This window comes from Falco punctatus, assembly GCF_963210335.1.
Source record: "Falco punctatus genome assembly, chromosome: Z".
Lineage (NCBI taxonomy): Eukaryota > Metazoa > Chordata > Aves > Falconiformes > Falconidae > Falco > Falco punctatus.
Window position 1 is genome coordinate 14,397,743 of NC_137586.1, and position 25,833 is coordinate 14,423,575.

General features: G+C 36.8%; 1 protein-coding gene across 1 annotated transcript in view; it reads left to right on the top strand.

Annotated features, from left to right (window-relative positions):
* Positions 1-25,833, top strand: part of WDR70 (WD repeat domain 70) — a 136,957-nt gene that overhangs the window by 44,337 nt on the left and 66,787 nt on the right. The window contains exons 8-9 of the mRNA XM_080372145.1: positions 3,635-3,788; positions 5,952-6,028. Of these exons, the coding sequence (XP_080228271.1) occupies positions 3,635-3,788; positions 5,952-6,028 (231 nt within the window). The remainder of the gene's footprint in view (positions 1-3,634; positions 3,789-5,951; positions 6,029-25,833) is intronic.

Genomic DNA, 25,833 nt, shown 5'->3' on the forward strand with positions numbered 1-25,833 from the left:
TATAAACCCACAAATACAATGTACATTAACATACCATTTCAAGCAAAACCACTTGCAATATATTTGTAACCTCCTTTTGGCAAAAAATGATGGTAAAATACGAGTTTAATTGTTAATATGATATGCTTGTTATCCCAGTTATCCCTGATCCTGTTCGTATAATGTGTTATAAGTATCTCATAAGTATTTTTATATGAATGTTCTTGGTGGAATGTACATGCTTGTGATTTGAGTATGTTGGAGTCTAAAATACATACAAATAGAAATATAAAATAACATTAAAAATAGTATTGACTGGTGAAAATTTGGGAATTTTACTTCTTGAAAGTCTCATGTACTAGTTTAGGGGCTTAAAAAATATATTATTTAAATACTCCTTCTGTATCTTTTTGTAAACATAAAACTGTAACTATAGCTGTGTCTGGTAAAAAGATCCATAGTCAAGAAAGTTATTTCATGCCGACATTGAGGCATGCTAGTGAGCACTATGTGGAATATTTTGTAACTTATTATACCCAGGTGTATATGTATCCTTTTTTTTTTTTTGCACTATGGAATATATTGCAAGGACTATTAGCATTCACAGACCTTAATTTCAAAGAATTCTGGGGAGTTCTGGTATGGAAGCTTTAGGTGTTAGCAGAAATCCAGCTCTAGAGCCATAAACTTAATTTCATTTTAAGAGTAAAAAAGCCCGAGAACAATTCCATATCATCCATGCTCCATTTTGTAGCATAGTACTAGGTTACTCTGTTTGTCCTTGGATGTGGGATGTAAGGGGAGGGGGGAAAAAAAACTGACAACAAACTGTCATCTTCAAACTGCACCTTAGTGTTTAAGGAGAAGGCGATGGTAAGGTGCATTTGTGTCACGTGTGTAGAAATTGCGTGTCATGATTCTACCCATGTATGTAGCTTTTTTCTGCAGGTCCTGGCAAGAAAGTACAATGAACATTTGGCAGCTTTAAACAAAAATTACTTGGATTAATGCTATTAAAGAGAGCTGGTTTTCTGTTTCCCAAGACTTGTGCTTTAATATTAATAAGAACCAAAAATGCCTTCTTCAAGAACTGCCCCTGCAGAGCCTCGCTTTTGGTCGCACTCCAATAAAAATCTGAGAAGCTGTAACTTCTGGGGCTTGGAGCTTATAGAACCAATTTTTAGGCATGATTTTAAAAGTCATACTGCACAGTCGCTAAGTTTGTTGGTTCCCTCCACCCCTTCATTTAACAGAAAGGTTGCAGAAATATCTCAGACAAATTTTTCCGCGTGACTGATTTGATGAATTATTAGTTCTGTTCCCATTGTGTTAGGTGCTGTAAAATCAGGTGCTCTTCCATGTTAGAAGAACTTTGAATCTAAGATGAATAAAAAGTTTGTTCAAACATACTGATATAAAACTACAAAGAAGCAGTGAGATGATACTGGTCAAATTATGAACAGTGACATCTTAACAGTGTTGATGTCTGTAGTTTTAATTTTGGTACTTCAGTGCTTGAAAAAGTTATCTCTGAAGACTCTGTGGGTCTTTACGTATTGTGGATTCTGTCAGAAATCAGATTTTAGTTCTGGGCGATCTCTGATTATATCTAGTGGCCAAGTCCTCTGGATGCATAAGGCATGCATCAAGGAAAAATACTTAAACATGGGGTTTTTTGGTTCTTACATTTGAACAATGAAAAGTGCAAAACATGATTCTGTGCTTTGGAGTTCTGTTAGGTATTTTCCTTTGAGAATTTCAGCATTAGAGTGTAAGATATGTTCATTAGTTAAGTACTTGATTCTGCATGCAGTACTCAAGTGGGGCTCAGGAATATGTTGAGCTTTGTACAAATTGTGGTACAGCAGGAGCACTCAGAAGTACAACTGGGGAAGATTTTTTTTTTAAAGGTATGCTTGTTACTCAAAAGCTGAATCAAATGGCTTCTTTAGTCTAGGTTTATCAACTGTCTGCAGAGAATATTCTGGACTTAACTGCTTCTCTTGTGGGTTTTTTTTTAATTTTTTCAGTGTTTCCTGTGAGCTTAATGTGACTGGCCTTTCCTGCTTCTAAGCAAGCATCCATTTTTGCTCTGGAAGGTCAGGATGCTTTTTCAGACGTTGCCTGTGATCTGTTTTGGAAATTCCCGGATTTAGAGTGTCTCCTTTCTAGTAAAAATCAGAGTTTATAATACTTCAGCCAATTTGGCTTTGTGTTACATAATAGGGTGCTTGGAGCAGTTTTTGCCTTTTGAATCATCACGTAAACAGCTTTGCCAAACTTTTTTTGAATGAGAAACTTATGCTTAGTTTACATTACTATGATCAATGCAGAACTTCTAAAATACATATTACAATGTTTTCTGTGTTTTGTGTAGTAAGTCACCGTTTTAAGGACAGATTTAACAGATTATAGTTACTGCTGAGTCAGTGAAGAAGTCACTGTCGTGTAAGTTAGCAATTTAATGTTATACATCTTACAAGTTGCATAGTCAGTTTTGTTGATCATTTGAGTGTTCATTTTACTGATCTGATACCATGTTAAAAGTAGTTTCCTTGAAGCTACTAGGATTTGAACATACATAGTTATGTTCTTCACCAAAATTAACATACTCCTTTGAGGACAATTTGGATGTCATGGGAACCCGAATCTAGCTGGCAGATGTCTTCCAGCCCTTAATTGGGGGTTAAGTTAGCTACAGAGCTGAAGCATTAATATTAAGTAATGTTACCGTGCACATTCTGTTAATGACCCAAGGTATAAATTCTGGCAGGTGGGGAGTGCATAGACTGCTTGCATTCTTTGCCATCCGTGCAATGGAGTATAGCCAGGTAGGGGATCCAAAGGGATATCTGCTTCAGGTACAGCAACTACAGCGAACTTCGTTCATAGAGCAGAATGCTGAGAGAAGATGCTGAAGCTGGAAATGGAATTCTCACCCATCAGTCATCTTCCCACTTTCAGTTAATAATTTTTTGTCATCTTGGTATTATTCCATGATTCCATAGAAGACATACGTAAGAAAACCTTTACAGCAAAAGAGCAATCATCAAAGACATAGTTGACTAGACAGATCATTATCTACTGTTATGTTTCCAGGGTTGATGGTGTATTCAATTGTCAGATTCTGATGAAACTGTAGCCCTGAACATAGAAAAAGAATTAAGAATGCAGACACATGACTGATTTTCTGGTGTACAATGTACGGTGGAGTTTTATGTAGGACTACAGCATCTTTTTGTAGTAATTTATAGATTACTGTAAATTTGCATGTTTTTGAGAAGATGAAAAAGAATTTTCAGCCCTGAGGAGCTGAATCTGACACATAGTTTTTAACTTGGCTTTATAAAAGCATTCTTAAAGTTAAATATGTTGGCCAGAAATGACATTTTGGTGCCAACTTTGTAAATAATATTGCTCCATGTGCTGTTTGATTGAAGAAAAAAAATGTGACATGCACACACATACAGGAATAAAAAGCTTTAATCCATTAATATCAGATTATCTTTTTCCTCACCTTTTTGATATAGGAATATATATAGGTTTATGTCTGCAATATGTTTTCTCACCATTGACACTTTTGTTTTAGTGTAGGCTTACAGGAACTGAAGTTAATTGAAACATTTTTTTCTTTTTCTTACTTTTTTCTTTTTAGTCACCAAATCAAATCTTTACAGTATAGCAGCACGGGAGATGTCATTCTCGTTGTCTCTGGTAACTCTCAGGCAAAAGTTCTTGACAGAGATGGATTCCCAGTAATGGAATGCATAAAAGGAGACCAATACATTGTGGATATGACAAACACGAAGGTAAATTCAGAAATTAATTGAATGCCAGAAGACTGACAATAGAGCACAAGGCTGATGGGGAGTGGCTGGGGGAACTGGGGGGGGGTCAGCCTGGAGAGGAGGAGGCTCGGGGGCACCTTGTGGCTCCCTGCAGCTGCCTGACAGGAGGGTGTAGGCAGGGGGGTCGGTCTCTTCTCCCAGGTAACAAGTGACAGGGCAAGAGGAAACGGCCTCAAGTTGCATCAGGGGACGTTTAGATCAGATATTAGGAAAAGTTTCTTCACTGAAAAGGGTTGTCAAGCACTGGAACAGGCTGCCCAGGGATGTGGTAGAATCACCATCCCTGTGTTCAAAAACCGTGTATATGTGGTGCTTGGAGGCATGGTTTAGTGGTGGACTTGGTAGTCCTGGGTTAATGGTTGGACTTGATGTAAAGGCTTTTTCCAACCTAAATGATTCTGTGATTCTATGAATATAGAGTATTTTTGATCTTAATGAGAAGCCTCATGAAATTCAGTAAGGGAAAGTGCGAAGTGCTGTCTCTGGGATGTGATAGTCCCATTTATTACATGCTAGAAGTTGTGGGACCTTCATCCATGGATGGCCATAGATTTCATTCAAGGCCAGCTAGACAAAGCCATGGCTGACCTGATCTGGTGTTGGCTATAGTCTGCCTTTAAGTGGGAGGGTGACCTAGGTAAACTCAGAGTTCTCTTCCAGCTATCATTTCTATGGTGCTACAACAAATCCATCTATTTAAAAGCGTATCTTTTAAAAATTGTCAGCTTCTCCCATACCCTTGTCCATCTAACAAAAAAATACTAGAAACTATTGATCTGGTCTATTATCTTGCTTTCTTCTACCCTCCATTTGTTTGCTGATACAATTTACCTCTTTTAGTGCAGTGCTTTGAACTTGTTACTGTTACACTCATGGCATGGAAGTAAGGCTAATAAACAACTTGCAGATTTTTAATGGTAGTTAAAAATGCAAATGGAGAAGGGCTGGTTCATAGTTCTGAAGTGTTTCGACAACTGTTGATTGGGTTCGTATTTTGACAAGCTATGAGACAAGGATTCTGTTTACATAGATAATTTAAATTAAAATCAGTTTTTTTAAAATAGCTTAAGCCTAAAAAGTAATGATAATCTACTGCTCAAACTGATGATAAAATTGATTTATTTGTTCATGGTGAAGTGTATTGCCAAATAACTATGATAAATGCTGTTTTGCCTAAAGTTGTCAGATGACTATTTCTTCTGGCTAGTGATACGTATATAAAACCATCAAATAGTAACATCTGCTTTAGTTCTTGTTTACTTCAAAGTAATTCAGATTTTCTTTCTCTCCTGAACTTCTAGAATTCCAGTGTATTGTGGTCCAGCAGTCAAAATGCTAAAGTATTTGTTGTTTTGTCCCATTAACTTTTCAGTATTGGTCACTGTATTTGTGCTTAAAGCAAACTGAAGTAATTCCACCGTTGCAGGAATAGTTTCCAAATTTCTCTTTGAATATAGTTAATGAGCATGTGCCTGTACTTCAATGAAGTAAACCCAACTGGACAAAGATGTTTTATATTCATAGTCACCGTAGTGGCAATAGCTTACTTTGGATAAAATCCTTACCTTATTTTTTTCCATCCTAAAGAAACAGGGCTGGCTACTCAGTTTGCAACTTCCAATCTTTTATGAGAAACTCAGTTTATTAAGTGGTTAAATCCATCTTGACTCTCAAATTCTGTTTCCTCAGTTTTCTTCAACATGATCTTTGGCTGGTGTAGTTTGGCATTGAGTATATTTATTATGTTACCTTGATAATTCTTGTTATTTCTGTTATTTCATGTAGCTTGGAACAATTTGCATGACACCATGTTGATGCCTATTGTTTCAACCCTTCTCTGCATTACAGCTCTACAAAGAGGATAAGTGGAAGTATGATTCCGTGCCATTTGCTGAAAGAAAAATGAAAAAAAGAATGGCAGGGGTTTTATAATTTGAAAATGAAAACAAGCAAGGATTAAATGCATTTATAGTACATAAAATCTTTTATGTCATTGTGATGTCAGTCAGCCGTTGCTGTGGTCAGAAGGGTCTGATTTGGCTTTCAGCTTTTATGTGATTTCACTGGAAGGTTTTTAAATAAAATTCATAAAATGTTGTAAGACCTTTGTGTTTGTTTTCTTAGGGTCATACAGCAATGCTCAATTCAGGCTGTTGGCATCCAAAAATAAAAGAAGAATTTTTGACGTGTTCTAATGATGGGTAAGTATTGAGCTCTGTCTCTGTCAGGGCTTTTTGAAAGGCTTGTTTGTTTTGTGTTTTAGTATTGTGCCCTAATTTGCTTTAAATATCATCCTTTTAAATCTTGAGCAAGCGCTCAGGACAGTGTCAGGCAAAAATGCTGTTTCATCTCTAGATAATTAATGTATAATTTAGTTTTGTAATTTAAAATTTTAATGATATTTCATGGAAATTATTGGTTAAATATGTTTTTACAAAGATTCTTCGACAAAATTTTACTTTGCCCGTTATATCTTCGAAGTAGAATAATTGCTGTGGAAAGACTCAAATGTAGCTGAGTTCACGGGGAAGATAGGGTATTTCAACTGGAAGCTTCAAGTTTTATGTTAAGTGTAATTGAATACTGATGGATATTGTTTGACAAGTGTCAAAGATTGTTAGAAAAGATTTTGTAGCTTCAGTCTTGATCTTTGTGGTTGCAGATGAACTGCAAAATGTCACTGTGGCAATTGCATGAATTACTAAAGTTAGTGCAGATGTCAGTAGCGAGATCACGAATGATTTCTGAATTATGTTTTAAATACACAATCTCCCTTACTCCAGGGTAACAGTGAGCGGGAAGACTAAATTGCCCCACTAATGTATCTGAAGTGTGGTCTGTGGTAAACAGAAGACTCCAATTATTGAATCACTTTAAAAGTGTGTGTGTGTGTTCCCTAAAGGAACTGACTTACTGGTTAACAAACAGGTACATGGAAAACAATTATTTTGATAGGAAAGATCACAATTTCTGATAAGACTGTAGCAGAAGAAAAAAACCCTTAAAATACTACAGTGTGCTTTATGGAGCAGTTCAGTTGCAAAAATGTGTGCAAGAAGCCAGCTATATATATTTTCCAGCTTGTAGGCACAATGGTTTTATATCCATAGTAGAAATATTTTTTAAATGGTAGAAAAGATGCTTTAAAAAAATTGTTGCTTTTTTGAATGTAGTTAAACATTAGTACAGCTTTTTGGTTAGGTTCAATAGTTTGTAGATAGTGAAAAACAAATCAAGGTATTACAAATCATGAAGATTGTCTAATTATGTGCTAAGAAAGTGTGTGTGTGTGTGTGTATATATATACACACCAAATATTTGGGGTATATATATATACACCAAATATGGATTGAGTTGATTGATCCTTGATGCTTGTGTTGCTGTGAGCTGAAATGGTCTGGTCAAGTAAGTGAAATCCAGACAAACACTACTATAAATGGCTACATAATTGCATTTTCAAGGACTATGTGGCTGACATTACAGGAAAATTTCATTTTCTTTCATGCTAGTGACAGGTCTTTCCAGGATTTGGACACATTGTGTCAAAAGAAACAATTTGGGTTGCTTAATTTGCAAACAGATCTAAAATGATAATGACAATATTCCCTCTGTGAAATTTAGTAACAGAAACCATAAAGTCTCCAAAGTTTAATCCGTAATTCATCTTAAAACTGGAGCTGTAAACTCAAATAGAATAGAATATTTCAGCTGGAAGGGACGCACAACGATCACCTAGTCCAGCCGCCTGACACCGCTTCGGGGCTGACCAAGGGTTAAAGCTCCTTACTAAGGGCATTGGCCAAACGCCTCTGAAGCACTGACAGGCCTGGGGCATCGCCCACCGCCCCAGGAAGCCTGTTGCAGTGTCTGACCACCCTCTCGGTGAAGAAGTGCTTCCTGACGTCCAGCCTGAGCCTCCCCTGGCGCAGCTTTGAACCATTCCCGCGTGTCCGTCACCGGATCCCGGGCAGAAGGGATCAGCACCTCCCTCCCCACGTCCCCTCCCCAGGAAGCTGCAGAGAGCAGCGAGGTCGCCCCTCAGCCCCCTTTGCTCCAAACCAGAGGAGCCCAGAGCCTCAGCCGCCCCGCGCAGGCCGGGCCTTCCCACCCTCCCACCAGCGCTGTTGGCCTCCTCTGGGCGCCTTCGAGGACCTTCACACCCTTCTGAAATGGCGGGGCCCAGCACCGCGCACAGCACCCGGGGTGAGGCCGCACCGGCGCTGGATGCGGTGGGACGTCGCCCCTTCTGAGCGGCGGGGTGGGCTGCCTTTGGTGCCCCCGGGATGCGGTTTGTCCCTCGGCTGCCCGGGCACTGCTGGCTCATATCGAGCCTGCTGAACGAAGTAGGAATCTGAGTAGGAAAGGTCATCTGATTATGCTAGTGTCTAATGAGCTCAGTAAACTTAATACAAAGAGATAAATAGAAGTGGTATTTTCGTTAGTTATGTTGTGTAAAGGTTTGTTAGTGGGTAGCACATCTTTGAAAATGTATGTTTCAGTAGTAAATGATAGCAGTTGTTGGTATTGTGCAGTATTGGGTGAAATTTCTGACTTCTTTTTGGGGGTGGGTCTTGCTATTGTTTTTATAATGTTGAAGAATACTCAAGTGGAAATGTGGCTTTAAATAATTGAAAGTGCTGTCTAGTGATTTTTTTTGAATGAGAGAAAATAACTGCCATAACATCCTCTATTACGGTAATTTCAGAGAGTATATTGTCTTAACTGATTTGTGCTTAAAGGACACAGGTTTTTTTGAATTTCAAGCAAAAGCTATTTACAAATTCTGTTTATACCAAGCATTCCAGAAACTAGGAATTTTGTATTTTGTTCTGATTATTTTACATCTTGCATTGAATGAGTTTATGAATGTGAATACACGTTAGAACTGTCTATCTATCTGCCTGTCTAATTTTTTACATTGTGAAGAAGACCCTTATGTGATGAAGAACTGTATTTCATTGATTTGTAAAGCTGGCTTTTTTTGAGCCTGTAGATTTGCACTTAAATACCTGCAGAAATATGAATCCATTGAAGAGTTTATGTGAAAACTTGGTTTATGTTGCATGCAAAGCAAACAAAACAACTATAACAGAAATTGAACTCTGAAGATGGTGGCCTTATCAAGTCAGACCAAAAGACTGGCAGTTTTTAGTCTAGAAAGAGGTGGTCTAAATGGGGCATAAACATATAATCAAAAGGTTTCAAAATGATCAGGACAGGAGATGAGCTGAATGTAGAATGAACGCTGTTTGCTAAACCCTGTTACACTAAGAGGCATTTGTTGAAAGTGGCTGAAGTTAAGTTTAAAACTAGTAAAAGAAAATACTTCTTTCTGGGTACTATCCAAATATGTTCTGGGATGTGTTGTCACAGGAGGTTGTAGAGGCAGATTTAAAAAGTGATGACAAAAATTCATGTGTTGTGTTATTATTGCTGTGATCAAAGGCTGATTACAGGGCTAAATGAATCTATGGTCAGACTTAGTAGCCTGTTTCTTATATTTTTATATGTTCTTCAGTAACCATTATTAAGATGGAATTTCATGCTCTACTATTGGAAATATAGTGAGTGGAGTGTTCTTGTGATATAATGCTTTTTGCAGTGGTTTTATATTTAGAGTTGGTGTAGTTTTCATGTAACTAGGTTAACTGCTGGTAAGGTCTTTCTCAAAGAAGATGTAAGAGAAGATTGCAACTTCAGGTTGATACGTTGAAAGCAGGAGTTTTCATGATGCATAAGGAGGTTAGAAAGCAAAATTTGCACATAGACTTGTGGAGTTAAACACATTTAAAATATATTTTAAATCAATGCTTTTAAAATATTTTAAATACATATTTCTTTTTCTTTTCATGCTAATGTGCTGTAACTCAAATTCATCCTTGGGGATGGTCATTATGAGCACCTGACAGTTTCTTCTGATACCAAATAATTAAGGCTGTAGTAGTATCCTGAACTGAAAAGTAATTAAAATGAAGGCTCTTAATATTGCTATTGTAAAAGAAGTATTTTGAGAGGTGGTCTGTTTATTGTGATTTATTCATGGCATTCAAATTTGCTCGGCATTTAAAAAAATAATAATCCTCTAAGTAGGTTTGGACTATAATGGTTTCTAATCTGTGGTTATTAGGCTAGTTGTAAATTTACTACTTCAGACTGCAGATATATGGGTTACCAGCAGGGAGTCTCAGCGTGTTTTGTATGACTGGTCAAGGACACAATCTTGAACTTGGAAAAGACTACATAGGAAGAAGACACAGTTCCATCTAACTCCTATACGAGACAAACAGAAGCTGGTTAGCTTACACACTGTAATGAGCCAGACTTCAGAGCCAGCAGTTACAGAATAAGTCTGAAAACTCCTCTTGTTAACTTGTCTTAAGTACAGGTCCACTTATGTGACTGTTAGTGAATGCATACAGCTTACAGTAGTTTGCTTCTTTTTGCTTTCATTGAAAATATTCCAGATGATAGCTTGTTAAGACACGTAATACCATATTGTTTCTTCTTTTATCTTATAGTAAGTTTAAAAAAACCCTTTAAAAAGAATAGCTTTATTATTATTCAGTTAGAGATGAATAATAATTCTGTTGTGCTTTTACAGATTGTTCAAGGTTTATTACTTACAGAACTGACAAATTTCTTACTTCCTTCTGCAATTAAAAGCTAATCTGGTGATTAACCTTAAGAGAATGGATGAATAACACTAACCTAGAGATTTAGCTAAGGAGTTTTTTACTTGAATGCATTTTTTCAAGTAAGTTAAATCTTGTGCATATATTCATAACTATGAAATGTTGATTTTAGCTTTCCAGCATTTCAAGTGATTAGAATAAAATTGTATCAGAAGAAAAGATAGACATAGAAACTTCAATTGTCTTCTCTATGGAACTGCAGTAATTCTGTCTTTAAAAGTTTGCCTTACAGATATGATTATTTCAATTTTTGCTAGTTTGGCTGTTGTTAATTCATACCTACCTTTCACTGTGTTTAAAGCATACATACAAAGCTGTTTTCAGTATTGGTATTAACGATATAAACTTCCTTCATGCTCAGGCTGTCTTTTAATTTATGGCAGTTCATTTATGTTACCTAGAACTTCAAATGCCCCACAGCTATTCCTGAAAGATCAGTCTCTTCTAATTGCATGTACTGGGTGCCATTCTAGATAATTCTTAGATACAATGCAACCAACAACATCTCTGTGTTTTTTATAATGCCTTTACCGCATTTTTCAGGCTTTTTTGGAACATATGCTTAAGGCAAGGATCTGTCAATATGTCAGCAGTGTGTTTAGCATGTCAGCAGTGTGTTTAGCATGTCTGCAGAACTGCAGTAAAGTTTATAGTAACAGAAATACCAACATTAATGTATTGCCTAAAAGGGAAAGAAAATTTTGAAAATGAGAAAGACTTTAAAAACTATTCTGCTCTCTGGAAATATACCTAACAGTGAACTAAAAAAAATACCCAGTGTTCTAAGAGATAACTAACTCCTTGTTTATATCATTCCAAAATATCAGTTGACTTCTATGTTAAAACAAAGGAGGAAGAGGAAACGGATAATATTGTTTTCATTATTTGGATGTTTTCTTATCACAAATGTGATAGGTAGTGCTTTATGAATAAGCAAGAGACCTCAAGGATATTAAATGTTCCAGCAACAGGTGTTCTATTTCCCTACTGTCATATATTTTTACCTCCTAGGAGTAGAATTGCAGCCAAACTTGAAATTTAGCAGTCCTGAACTTTATGATTTGTTGTTGCAGCTAGGGCTGTGGTTGATTAACAGCTGGTAAGCTGTAGAAAATTCTTCTCACAAGTCTTCCCTCTCTCACTTTCTATTAAGTTATGTTCATACTCTTTAAAAAGGTATCATAGAGAATATTGACTGCCATCACCAAGTGATATCTCTAGGAAGTTATTCAGGGATAAATTGTGCTTCATCTTAGATCTATCTACATTTAAAAAGGTGGAGTTATTTCAGCAAAGTAGCTTCAAATCTTCAGAAATAAAACTGAGCATTTAAGGTACCATTTAATCCTTAGACTTTTGTCAGATGCATTGTTTAAATATGAAGCTACTCTGCTCCATGGTATAGGGTGTTAAACGGCTTTTTAAAATCATATACTGCTGCTTAGTAAATGTTCTCTGTGTCTTAATGAAAAAGAAGACAGATTTCTGCCACTTGTGTGAATTAGAGCGATGACCATAGAGTGTTCAGAAAGGAAAAGTGAATACATTCTTAAAATCCTACTTTTCCAGTTTAAAGCTATTAACTCTTTGGCAATGGTAGCTTAACTACCTTTTTTAATGGAACAGTTGACAGTAAGCCTAATTATATTTCCAATTATGGTTTGTAATTTCAAACTTGCATTATATAATTTGTGAAGGACAGGTGCTATGGATAGTTCTGTGTAACTTCCATCTGAAGTTTACAAGCAGTGCTGTTTAGAAGTTTTTTCTCTTTGGGACACCTAGACACTACTTGTGGTGGGTTTTGAAATGATACATCTTAGTGAACAGTGCTGTTTCACGATCACTTTTATCTCGGGTGCCTTTCACTTTTCATATATTAACCAATTCCATTCTACTAACCAGGTTCACATCTAGAATAGCTGCTGTCCTGTCTCCCTCCCATTAGCTGCCTTGTTTCTAGGTCTATGTATGTGTCAGCTGTCAGTATAGGACTTCTCCTTCATGACCAGTGGTTTCTGGCAAGTGTTCCTTTAGGCCCAGAATTGCATAAAGGCTTGATAGCTTGACAGAAAAGGGATTTGAGCAAGATCTGGACTTTGCTCAAGATGACCAGCAGTCAGTTTTCCTGCCTATAGATCAATCAATTGCTTTTCCTTCCACAATGGCATTCTGCTTGTCTGGCAAGCTCCTTCAGCCCAAATTATTCTGTTTTCATTCAGTTGATGAGGTCTGTGCAGCATAAGTTTTAGAGCCAAGTCACCTACTACAGTTCACATACTTGCTCCTTATAAATATATTTTCCCCCTGCCATGGTAGTATGTTCTAAGGAGAGCATAATATTAGTATCTTCAGCCTGCTTGACCATGCACTGTGAAGGACAGCTCTGCTAGCTGTGCAACTGGGATTACTTGGCATTTCTCCTGGATTTATAGAATCTAATCTTTAGATTACATACTGTCTGCTCACTCTAGGTTGATAGCCTCTTAGCCTAAGATAATTACGCTTTAAGTGAATGCAACCCTGGAGTTTGTCTGAACTCTGTTAAGGCCTGGAATAGCTTGGTTGACAGCTTAAGAACTGAACCTATAATTTTACTTTTTTTGAATGTTTTAAGTGTCAGTGATGCTGTGCATATGAAGACATAGATGAGAGCAGAATCTGGACTTGTGCAGTTCAGTGTTAAGTGTAGTTATATTGTCTTGCTGTTACACAGAATTTGTAGATTTTGTGAATAATGTGTTTGAATAAATATGACAATTAAATTTGTTATATACACTGACATTTTTTAAAAGCACCAAACAAACTACAATACTGAAGAATGTTTTTGGATAAATATTATTAGTCTTAAAGCCTTCAGTGTGTTAAACATTTTATGTGTAATAAATACAGTTAACACTGATCAGTCTGCAGCTTAGAAGACTGCTGACAGCATTAAGATAGCAATGCCAAGGCTGCTACTAAGATGTTTGTATAATCGTTCATTAGAACCTAAGCTTCAACAATACATTTGTCTTCACAAATTTGAAGGCTAGTTTGCAAAGTATACTTGAAAATAATTACTAATATTTTACCTTCATCTAGGATAACATTTAAAAATCTTTGTTTAATTGCAAAGTCTTAGGCTTGTGCTTTTGTGCAGTTTCCAGATTTGGTTCTTAAAACAAGATGCATCCTTTGGAGTATAGAACCTGCATTGGGGTCCAAAGCTATTACTCCCCCAAAGAGGTCACCCTGAATTAAATCTAGTTGCATCATACAGCTTTATAGGGTAGGGAATACAGGTAATACAGAGTGAAACAAATGAATTTGCCAGCGGTATAGTATTGCTTGGAATTCAATCCTAGGAAAAAAAGGGATTCTTGCCAAGTAGTTTCAAGCACGTAGGTATGTAGGTGTATGTACAGATGCATATTTACTTCATTCCATATGAAGATGAAATTCTGAAGTTTGAAAATTGTTTCTTCAGGATTTTTATGAGACAGTTTTCCTCCAAGACAGTATTACAGTTTATGCAAAATTTCAGAGTTAATTTAGAACATAGAAGAATACAATTCTGTTCAGTGATGTATTTTTAGTCATACCAAGGTGAAGTTGTTTTTTATTATGGCAAGAAACTTGAAAATTCTTTTTTTTGCCAGATGAAAATATACACTAATTTTTTTTTGTTTATTTGGCAAGCACAGGATTTAAATATTCACAGTACTCCAGTGCTTTCTGGACAGTTTCCTTTTAGAACTCTGCAGTGAGCAGAGCAAGAAGGGGCAGCCTTTTCAAAGGAAGTTTGCCTTTGCTAGTCAGTCACAATGTTCTTACCTTAGCTTGGGAAGGTGGTAGTTTCAATGCATATATTTGCTTCTCTCGTCCCAGAACACTTAGTGTTTCACTTCTCACCTGTATTGTGTACAACTTGTGTTATATGGATAAGCTGTCCTTGGGACTTGTTCCCTAACCCCTTTCTGTCAAAATGAGACAGACTGGAAAAACTGTTTAATTATTACATCTTTCTTGGTCTTGGCTCACTTTGACTGAGATGGGTTAGAGTACTTCTGAGCAGCCCCGCTAGCAGATCTGAGGGGTAAGTAACTTCTGGCAGGATAGAAGTGATGGGAGAGTGGAAGTTTTAACGTTTCCATCAGCTCAGCTTGATATCAGATAGGGAAGAAGACTAAAACTGTTAGGAAACTTCCCATTGTTCAGGGTTGTTACCCACATTGTTGAGGAGACACTTCCATTGTGTCCATGTAGAACATAACTTTGTTCTACAAGTATCTCTCTCTCTGGCAATTTCCTCTCCTGTCTTCTCCATGAAGAATTGATTACGTCTTTTATTATGAGGAAGAGATTTCATTTTCATATAAGTATTCACTGGTTATTTTAGCCTATAACTCAATTTAAAGGACCATTTTCTCATAAGATACGCATCTAATGTAAGTGACCAGAATTCTTCAATTATTCTAATAATAATGGGAAGTACAATAGTACTTAGTAAACCAAACTCAAATGTTTTTGTTTGATAATGAGAAAGTAAAGTAGGGTAGACAATTTATTTTGGCACATTTGCTTATGAAGATAAAATATGTATTCTGTCTAGGAAAATAAAAATAAATTGCTATGATTAATGTTCAGATCTGATTCTGTATTAAAGTTGTGCAGTAATGACTGATGATAGTTATTACCGTATAGATCAAAATTCTGGGAAAATATTTTGCTATGATTTTTTTGACATTTGCAATTACAGGTAATTTCATTGTTTGTAATGAAATTTAAAATTGTTCCTCTTATCAGGGTACTCGTGTTATATAAATATATGTTATAGTTAAAATCCCAGTGATAAGTTACTTGTTTAGCGCCTAAGACATGTATGTTTGGTGGCTTTTGTTTTTCATAAAATGAATTGGAATAGCCTGAAGGTACATTTCTCAGCTGGGAATCTTGTCAAAGTTATATGGTTTCACGGGATGATGGTTGCTCTGGAAGTTCTTTCAGTTCAGAAAATTCTGTTTAATACTGATAAATCCCATTTTGCAAGTGGGATAGAATATCATGGAAATGCTGTATGGGTTTTTGTGAAAGCTTCTATCTTTTTTTTTTTTAATCAAACATTTTATACATTTTTATATAGTATCCATTAGTACATTATAAGCAGTAATTACAACCCAAAATATATTGAGATTTTTTTCTGTTACTTCAATTGAGTTTTGTTTGTGACTTCTAAAGGATTAATCTATAAATACATGTGAGATGTTTGCTGTATATCAGTTGGACTGGCTAATAGGAGGAGATCTTAAAACTGGTTATCTGCAGTAATCAAAACAACATGTTTCTAATATATTTTCATAAGATTGGACTATTGCCTCAACTTATATTTTTATAAATTATTTTAATTAAAGCATATTTTATCAGAGAAATTATGAATCTATTTCTGGTAAAACCTGAACGCTACATATTAGTCATTGATAGTGAAAGCAGATTGGTTGGTAAACTGGGTCAAGACAACAGTATTGTGAGGTCGTACATGGAGAAGAGTATTTTCAGAATTAGACCCATTTCCTGGAAGTTATGTAGGGTTAATTGTATATAAGCTTTTAGTATGAAGCTATGGAAGAGGAGATATGTATCTCTTAAAAATCCATACACACAGAAATAATTAACTTTTACGAATGATATTGGTAAAGAATAGGATGTTAATGTTTTGTTTCAGCAGTTACCATTGAGTCTGCAGTTGAGTTGTGTTTAGTTCCAATGACAGCAGGCTAAAAAGGATGTTGAAAGAGTGAAAAGGAAAACATCTGAGAAGAATCCTGAAACTTCACTTAACAGAGACCTCGAGGAGCTGAAAATGCTTCAGTTAATTGAATAAGATATTAAGAGACTTGGCCGTAGAAAGGAAATAACTGAAACAGATATAAAATGTCTGACAGATGAAATTTCTTTGAATTGCTAGACATAACTAGATCCAGTCATTGGAAGCTAGCGAGGTTTGAATAGGTGAGATACAGTTTTTGTCAACAGAGGGGTTATGTGACTGTGGAAGGAAGTAGCGCAGTAAATTCTTCCAACATTTTAGCCTTCACATAGGAATTGGCGGATGAAATTTCTCTTTTAATCATCAAACAAACCAGTGAGCTCCAAAAGTGCCAGGTAATAAGTCTGAGATTAGAATGGCATATGGATTTCTTGGTGACAAAAACTGATCAACTCGTAAATGTGTCATAGTTACTTGTGGGTAAAGGTTTGGGGCTTGAGCGGTGAATGTCTGTTTCTCAACTTTTTGAGGCTAGGAAGAAGTCGATACATAGTCCTTCTGAGGCTAGCAGAACTGTCCATGTGGAACTTCTAGTGGGAAATGGATCTAATTTTTTTCTGTTAGCATGTTAATTAGATACTTTTTTCTTCTTTAGTTGCATGTTATGTCTTCAGAATCAATCAGCCTTCACAGTGTTATCAACCAATTCCTCACTGAGTCTTTACCTGATCTTTTCCCCCCCACACATTCCCTTTCTGTCTCTGAATCATTCCCCAGTAGATTGTTTTACAGCCCCTTTATGGCAATAATTTTAAATTTAAAGCTAATTTTATCATTCAAGTATTTGCTAATAAAGCTTTATATTAAATGTATTTCTCTTGAGAGCAATTAGTTTGGGTTTGGAAATGCTTCATCTCTTTGTTGAAATGTTTCCAGACCTATGATTTGTGAAATCTGTTTGCTAGGACAGAAAACATCTGATCAATATTCAAGACTTTAGCTCATTAGTGGTGGTGGAAACTTCTGGTCAGCTAATCTCTACAATTAAGATCTACATTCATTGGTGTCTGCATGATTTAGAACCTGCTGGCAAACATTTCAGTCTCCTGAGACTTAACTATTGGTGAGATAAGATTCAGATCTTTCATCATCACAGAATTACTAGACCATATGCATGCCTACCTTCAAAATAAATAATTCACCTATACTTTTTTGTAGCTTCCTTCTGTTGTGTGATTCGCAGTGAGTTAAATGGATAGCAGAATAACAAGGACTTAAGAGCTTCAGAGAAGAAAAAATATGTCTTCCTGTTTTTTGGTAGTACACACTTAATCTTTAAAAATTAATTATACTATCAGCATGTTTATTTTAAGTCCTAGCAAATAGTTGAACTTCAAACTGAATTGGTTTGAGTTAAAATCTGGTGTTAGAGCTTTTTCAGGGGGTGATTGTTTTTATAAAAAAAAAGACTTATTTTTTCATTCCCATCAGAATAATTCTGAAAAATAGACTTAATTACTTGCCTGTAAGTTTATATTTCATTCCAGTGTGTGCCTGTTTGCAGCATGAACTGCTTTTCCTTTGGAACTTTTTTCTTAATTTTTTAAGGACACTGAATATAGTGCTAATATAAAAATACTTTTTTTGTAGTGGGTTTTTTTGGACTATCAAAATTGCCATTGAAACACAATGTGGAATATGTTTCCAGTTTTTTCATGCAGAGAGACAACCTCAGAGAAACAGAGCGGATACATACAGTCCATGGCAAGGATTTGTTTGCTCTGGAAACTTTTCCTTAGTAAACAGAGAATGTCTGATATATTTTACTTAGTTCATGTTCATTTACATGAAATTTAGCCATGAAGTAGCAACTCCCTCACTGACTCTAAAATGGCTAATTTTTAAATCCAGGGCTCATGCTTAAGAAGCATATAGATGACATTAATAGTTTCCTGAGCACTGTACATGAAAAGTTACAATGTTATTCTTTAGTTTCACAGGTTCTGATATTTTGGGGAACATCCATGCAGTTTTAAAGTAGCTGTTCCACATGCAAAGTCTCTTTTTTTTGCCCTCTGCTGAAGTTGAGCACCATTGTAACAGAATTGGTGGAATGAGTGATGTGAACATTACCCATCTGCTTTGGTAGCAAGTTAGTGGTTTGGTTTAAAGAACATCCTCATCAGGTTACATTCAAATTAGTGATTTAGCAATGAAACAGCTGGATGATAACACCTTTGACAATGCCAAGTAGATTTTTAAGGTTTCCAAAGCCAGTAGAGATGTGGTAGATATGCCCATTTTGTTTGGAAATGCATTTAATTATATGGAATATAACTTAAAAAGTGTTCCATGTATATTCAGTACTGTAGTATAGGAAGACTATGGTAGTGAGCCTTAGAATTTTTATTTCTTGTAATGACTGTTTGTGAATTGGAAGTTAAATAAGGCACTCGCAAACTGTTGCAGAAAATATTATTTAGAATAAAGTATAAAATGTATGCGACTAATGCTACATTCATAAAGTCAAAAGCAGGAGGGAAGTTAGAGGTACATAAAGTAACTAAATTTTGTTGCTTCAAAGAAACCAGATGTTTGTGTGCATATACGCAAGTAAGCACAGAGAATAAGGAACTGATAGTTTGGTACCTGGTCCTAAGGTAAAATATATTTTTAATTTTTTTATTATTATTTCCTCTATCAGTTACAGAGATTTTAGCTCTGTATCTCAGTTTTCACCTGTGTAAAGTGTAATACTTTTTGCTTCCACACAAACCTGGTTTAACCAGTATTTTATATACTCTGTGTACTATAGAGTTATTGCTTCAATACCTACATTGAAATACCAGGCAGATTATCTAAAAATTTGTTCTCAAGAGTTGCATGAAGTAAAAATGAAGCAGAATTGCATTTATGAAAATCAAATTATGCAGGAGGATTTGTGTATCTACCTTACTTGTCCTCACATAATTCATGTTTTATTTCTTATTTCAACCATAGTAATTCAACTGTTTCAAATAATGAGGCTTAGGAATTGCATGTCAATTATAGGTGACTTTTCTTTCTCCTGTCTCTGGAACAGCATGAGTTCCCATCCTTTGGCATAGGAGCATGGTATCTTGCAGAAGAGGCAGCATTGGGGTTGTACAGGGGTAAAGTTCTGTTGCTTTTGTGAAAGTCTCCCCTAATTAGTCAAAATTATGTGTCTTTGGAAAAATCACCTCTGGGGACTTGTTCTTTATATGAGTGCTTTCATCAAGAAATTGCTGCTGTCTCGCTTATGTACGTAATTTGCACTGCACTGGCATAGCGGTTTGCTTTTCATCTTGACATGTGTAAAGGTGTGAAGTCTACTCCAGATATGTGAGGATGACTTTTCCTGGACTAACTTACCTATTTATAAATGTATATGCAGTGCAGAGCTGATTAAGAGAGCACAGCAAATGAGCAGGCCTGGTTGAGAGGAGTTTGAGTGATGACTGTGCTAACCCTTGCTGAAAGCTGTATGTTTACAAAAGGGTTAGTAAAGCTATTTTTGTCTTTATAAACGATGTATGTTTATATTAATATTTTTCTGAAGTTTTTCTTGATTAAAATGTTAGCTGCTCCATTAAAAAAATACAGACAGTTGTAAGAGATTGCACTTGGAGGGTTTTATAACTGGTATTTTTACTGCGTAACTTCATTTTTAAAGGGTTTGTACACTTTCAGGTAGATTATATTAAGAACTAAAAATTTAAAACAGAAGAAAAACTTGGTGCAATGCAAGGAAAATGGGGGACCAAAGCATGCTAAATTGTGCCAGTTATTTTTCCTCATTTATTTAAGCAAATCTTGCTATTATATTACCCGTGGCTCTCTGGAAGTGAGTATGGCATGCGCTTTGTCCCTAGACTCTAAGGAATGGTTTTAATTTTAAAATCCAGATGTATTTATGCACATAGACAGGAACAAAACTCTACTGTCCACATAGCATGGTTGAAGTGAAATCGATTAATAAGTGTTTTTTACACTGCACCTCATATAACCAAAAACTTTTTCTGAAGACTTGGTGTTCAGTTAAGCATTGTGCTTTGATCTTCCAATTTTGTTTTGAGGTTCTGCACATATATGGAGTCTCATATATTGATTCCAAGACTAGATCAGTTTGTTTTTCTGAAATAACTTCAGAATTTAATGTTATCTACAGCTTCCAAGTTTATTCCATATGGAATAGGGGAGGCTTATTCTGTTTGTCAGTGTAAGACAGAGAAACTCGCACAGGAGAATCTGAGGTATACACCCAGTGGTGATGGATCAAGAATTAAGAATTTTAGTTCCTTTACAGTCATTTGAACTACACATATATGCACATGTATCTGGTCTGTGTATAAATGCAGTGATTTTAGTAAGCATGTGAAGTTGTTCATGGTGTTTATGTGCAAACAGTAGATGTGACATGAAAATATACTTTTTATTTTTCTCCATTTGGAAATGGAAGCGTTCTTGTAAATTTAGTTTACAACTTAAATTGCTTTCACCAAAGCCTGAAAGTATCTGGTAAACTTACAGTTCTCACATGGACTTCTCTGCAGCTACTGTACATACTTTCAAACAAGGTGGTTCAGCTTTTTCAGTGGTAGGAACTGGATGGTAACTTAGGAGTGCCTATCATGGGCTGTGTAAAATCAGCAGTAGCTTTTGGATTTAAACAGCTGGTTGTAGCTACGTGCAAGAGGAGGTTTTAACATCTCACGCACTTCTAAAATCTCTATTACCTTTCCACAAAATTGAGGGTGCCAGGAGTGATGAAATTTGGTGGTCCCAGGCTGAATTTGGCCCTTTACACTTCTGACCCATTTACATCTGTTTATTGATGGCTCTCTTGCTTCAAGAGAAAACACATTTGGATTTTAAATGTAAAAGTATACAAAAATTAAAAACTATTTCAGAAATTACTTATTTTTATAAGAGCTTCCTCAGTGCCTTTTGTTCTGTTTGGAAGGAACTAAACATACAAAGTGTCCTGAACATGCTTTTCACTGAGAGCTTCCAGTTGAGTAGAAGCTGGCAAATGTTGCTATTTCAAGAAGGGTAAAAAGGAAGACCCTGGTAATTACAGGCCTGTCAGTCTCACTTCAGTGCCTGGTAAAAATATGGGGAAGGTTATTTTGGGTGTTACTTGAGAGACAACACAGTCATTGGTCACAACCAGCACGGGTTCATGAGAGGGAAGTCCTGTTTGTTTCCTTTTATGACAAGGCTGACCAAGAAAAGCCAGTAAATGTGGAGGGTTTTTTATTTTTATCAAAGCTTTTGATACTTCCTTTCACAGCATCCTTCTGGACAAAATGCCCAGCACACAGCTAGGCAAGTCCATAATATATTGGGTGAGCCATTGGCTGGTGGGTTGGGCTCTAAGAGTTATAATAAATGGGTTACATCAGGCCGGTGGCCAGTCACCAGTGGGGTTCCCTGGAGATCATTTTTAGGGCCAGCGCTCTTTAACATTTTTATAAGTGATCTTGATGCAGGAATCAAATGTGCCTTAAGTAATTTTGCTGATGATTCTAAACTGGGAGGAGCTGTGGACTCCCTGGAGGGTGTGCAGGCCTGACAGATATGGATAGATCAGGGAGCCTGACATTCACCAACCAGCTTTATGCTGGTTCTATATGAAATTTAACAAGAGCAAGCGCCAGATTCTCCAGCTGGGAGAGGGAAATCCTGGTTATGCATACAGCTTGGGGGATGAGAAGCTGGAGAGCAGACCCGTGCAAAGGGATCTGGGGTCTGGGCTGATGGCACTGTGCGCTGCACTGGTGTGGCCCCACGGCAAGCGCTGCGTGCGGTTTGGGCGCCCCGGTGTCCGAAGGACATGGGGCTGCTCGGGTGTGCCCAGAGGAGGGTGAACCGAGATGGCAAAACGCCTCCCGGGCAAAAGGCATCGGAGGAGCGGCTGAGGGCACCCGGCTGGGTCAGCGGGGAGATGGCTGAGGGGGGCTCATGGCAGCTGCGCCTCCCCAGGGCCGGCGGCGGAGGGGGAGCCGGGATCCCTCTCTGGCGGCAGCGGCCGGCACCGGGGGGTTCAGACTGCACGTTAGGAAGGGTCTTCACTGGCAGGTGGCCGCCCGCCGGGGAAAGTGGTCGCGGCACCAGGCCTGTCAGAGCTCAAGGAGCGCCCGCGCAGCGCTCGGTCACACGGCTTAGCTTCAGGCACTCCTGCGAGGAGCGGGGGCTTGGACTTGATGATCCTGTTTCCTACTCGAGATATTCTGTGATTCTAACGAAACAAAAATTACTAATTTTGCTGATTCCCCAGGTAAAAAAGGAAGGCTAGAGCTGGGCATTTACACACATTTAAAGAGTAGCAGCATTATTGAGGAGACATCCGTGAGTTCTAGCTGGAAGAGTTGAGAGTTTCCCTACTACTTGATTGACCTGTGTAGGAGCGCTTTCAGCTGTGAGTTAAACCTTGATTACTGTGGAGTATCTGAATAGGTGTGGGAATAGGTGCTTGTGAACTACTTTTGAATGCAGAAGGGAGTGGAGAAGTAAGACGTGCTGTTTACAACATGTAGGAGCAATGGACGTGAGTTGCCCCCGTTGGAGCTTCTGCAGTTTTGCCAGTATCCATCTCCCAGTAGCTCATGAAGTCAGTGATATTGATGCTATTTGTCTTTATTGTGATTTTGGACTTAGTTCTAGTTTTACTAGCTTTTGAGCAGTTTTATGTTGGTTCATAGAATTTTACATGTAAGTAGTGTGTGTCTCTGCCAAGAATACTCATATGCTCAAAATGCATTTTAAAGCACCCTTTCAAGTTATCTGGAGTAACAGAATAATTTGTTGAAGAGGATACCTGAAGGTCATCTTTTTCGATTGCCTGCTTAGTGCAAGGCTGACTTAGATCAGGTTGCTCAAGTAACAGCAGGCTGTGCAGTGAACTAAAAGGTGGATTTCTGAGCAGACTGAAATTCCAGGGCTTAAAGACCAGAGCACTACAAAGTAATGTGCTCAGACTGGAGATGCTTGATTTTTTTATTGCATTGGTTTATGAAACAAGTCACTTCTCTGGTCTTTTTTATTTCAAAGGAAAAACAGATTGTTAAAAATATTTCCTTAGTTGTTTGTGTCCTGCCTTTACTGTATTTAAATCTACAAATTTTTCAACTCCAGGAAAACAATATTTTCCCCGTGTGGAGAACGTAACCCATAAGGGAGCATAAATCCCTTAGTTTTCATGTTCAGAAATAATGGAATTGAATACTACTTTGTCCACTAACCTTTTGCTTTAAACTTTTAACCTTAGACAAAAGTCAGAGAGGAATATAGGAGCTTCTTCAGTAGCAGCAATATTATGATGTGAGCAGACCATAGTGACAAGTATGTAAAAAAAATTGTTCTCTGCGTGGTTATCTAGACAGATACAGGACTGCATCAGGACTCTTTGGAGACCTCAGGCTAAGAACTGTATTTGTTCTTTCCAAAACATGCTTCCTCTGTGAAGTTTTGGGGGAGAAGTGTCTTACACTTCGATGTGTATTCCAGAAAATACGATAAATACATACATTTGTATGTACTTACACTTCATGTGCTGCAGTTTAGCTTGGTATTTATAAGCCTTTCATAAGTTTTTTTAATGGAGATTGTACTACAACATAACAAATTTTGTTTCTTAATTCAGAAATGCAAAGTAAAGCTCACTTTTAAAAATTTGTTAACCAAAGTGCGTAGTTAAAATGTACAGCTGAATCAAACTTTGAATTATTTAGAATAAATTTTAAAATCAAAATACATTTAAGATTTACAATTTTCTCTCTTATGTTACTTATATGTGTTAGATTGTTTTTGATAGCTAATGGAACTGCAGAAAAATAGCTGTGAGTGAGATTTGAGACAGCAGCAAAAATGGTTAAAACTAATTGTCATGCATATAGGATCAGCTGAGGTGTTGCTTCACAGAACTTTTAATTGCTTGACTACAGTTTAATTCCAGTTGATTTTTCACTGGTTTAATGGAAAGTTCTGCTGAGTGTTAGTTCTAATCTAAGTTATTTATTGGAGCGTAGAAGAATCTGAGATCCAAATGAGCCTTAACTATTTTATACCCATGACTAATAAGCTTTTTAGAAAGGATCCTGTTTTCTTAGTGATTTACTCTTCCTGCTTTTGCAGTATCATGCAAGGCTGCTTTTGAGTTATTTCAGTTCATGCAGGTGACAGTAACTTGAACTGTTGAGATGTCCTTTACCAGAAGTCTTCCCCTTTGATCTTAATCAGATGTACCCCACAGGGAGGTTGATTACATCCCACTCTTATCTTTACTAAGTTGGAGATGGGATCTCAGTTGGTTGCCTTCCCACACTGTTTGGAAAATGACACAAAATTGCACCTCCTTTTATTGTCACAGCTTTCAGAAGTAAATCACATAAATATTTGTAATTGACTTAATGTTCTGTATAGAAATAATAATATTAAAGTTAGATGTGCTGGAATAGTATATGAAGGACTTCTTGTGTGCAAAGTGCTACATAGTCTCAGGAAAATACCACGGCTTGTTTTTTTTTAAATAGCACACATTGACATAGACTTCAAACTATTACTAATTCAAAAGCATATTGACTTTTCACAGAACTCAATATGCTCCATTAAAGGTGGACAGTTCTCGAACGTACTCTATAAATGGTTTTCAAAAGACTTGCTTTAGATACTTTGCTGATTTGAACTGGAGAAATAATTTGCTTTGCAGACATCCATGACTGCCAACATAATGACTGATGCAAAGAAAAACAACCTCTTTCTTCAGTCAGATTTGTATATGAAGACTTCATCTACAAGAAACAAAGCAAATTAGCTGTCAGTGCCACTGAAAAAGCAATTCAAAACTACTGTGCTTTATTTTCTCTTAAAGCAGTTTCATTGCCCAAATGCTCATTACTAATGCAGTCAAATATATTCAGTAGTTGAGAGAAATATAGAAGGATATACTTTAATATTTAAGGAAATACTGAGGGAGAAAGGCCTGTCGGGATTTGGGCACGATGCGCATGTTTTTTGCCTATGGAAGAAAGGTTTGGGTTTTTTTCCGTAGGCCTACATTGGCCTGTGGAAGAGGTTTTGTCAGATAGACTGAATCCATTGTAACTACTTTGACTTAAACGTCAGAAGTTCTTCAGGGAAGAAACCATTGCAACCACACGTTTAAAACACCTGAATTATTTTTTATTAACCTATGAGGCCTGAAACTGCCCTTTTCAGTACAGTATATGCATTTAATTTGAGGACTATTCCGTTAGTCTGAAGAGGCCTTTTTCTGTATCACTCTTTTGGGCATCTAAACAGTGTTCTGGGCTATGTTTGTGGGGTTTTGTTGTTATTTTGTGGGGATTTTTTAATGCCTCTGTGATTTGCCTTCCCATTTATTTTCTGTAGAATTTTAATGTATTTATGATAGTGCTCAGTGCAGTGCATTGTCCTCTCAATAATATCTGAAGCTTTACTTAACATTATTTTCTTTGCATGTAATTTATTCTTGTGCATCAGTTCTTGAAGCTGTTTGGTTTGGTGGGAGGGTTTTGTTTGC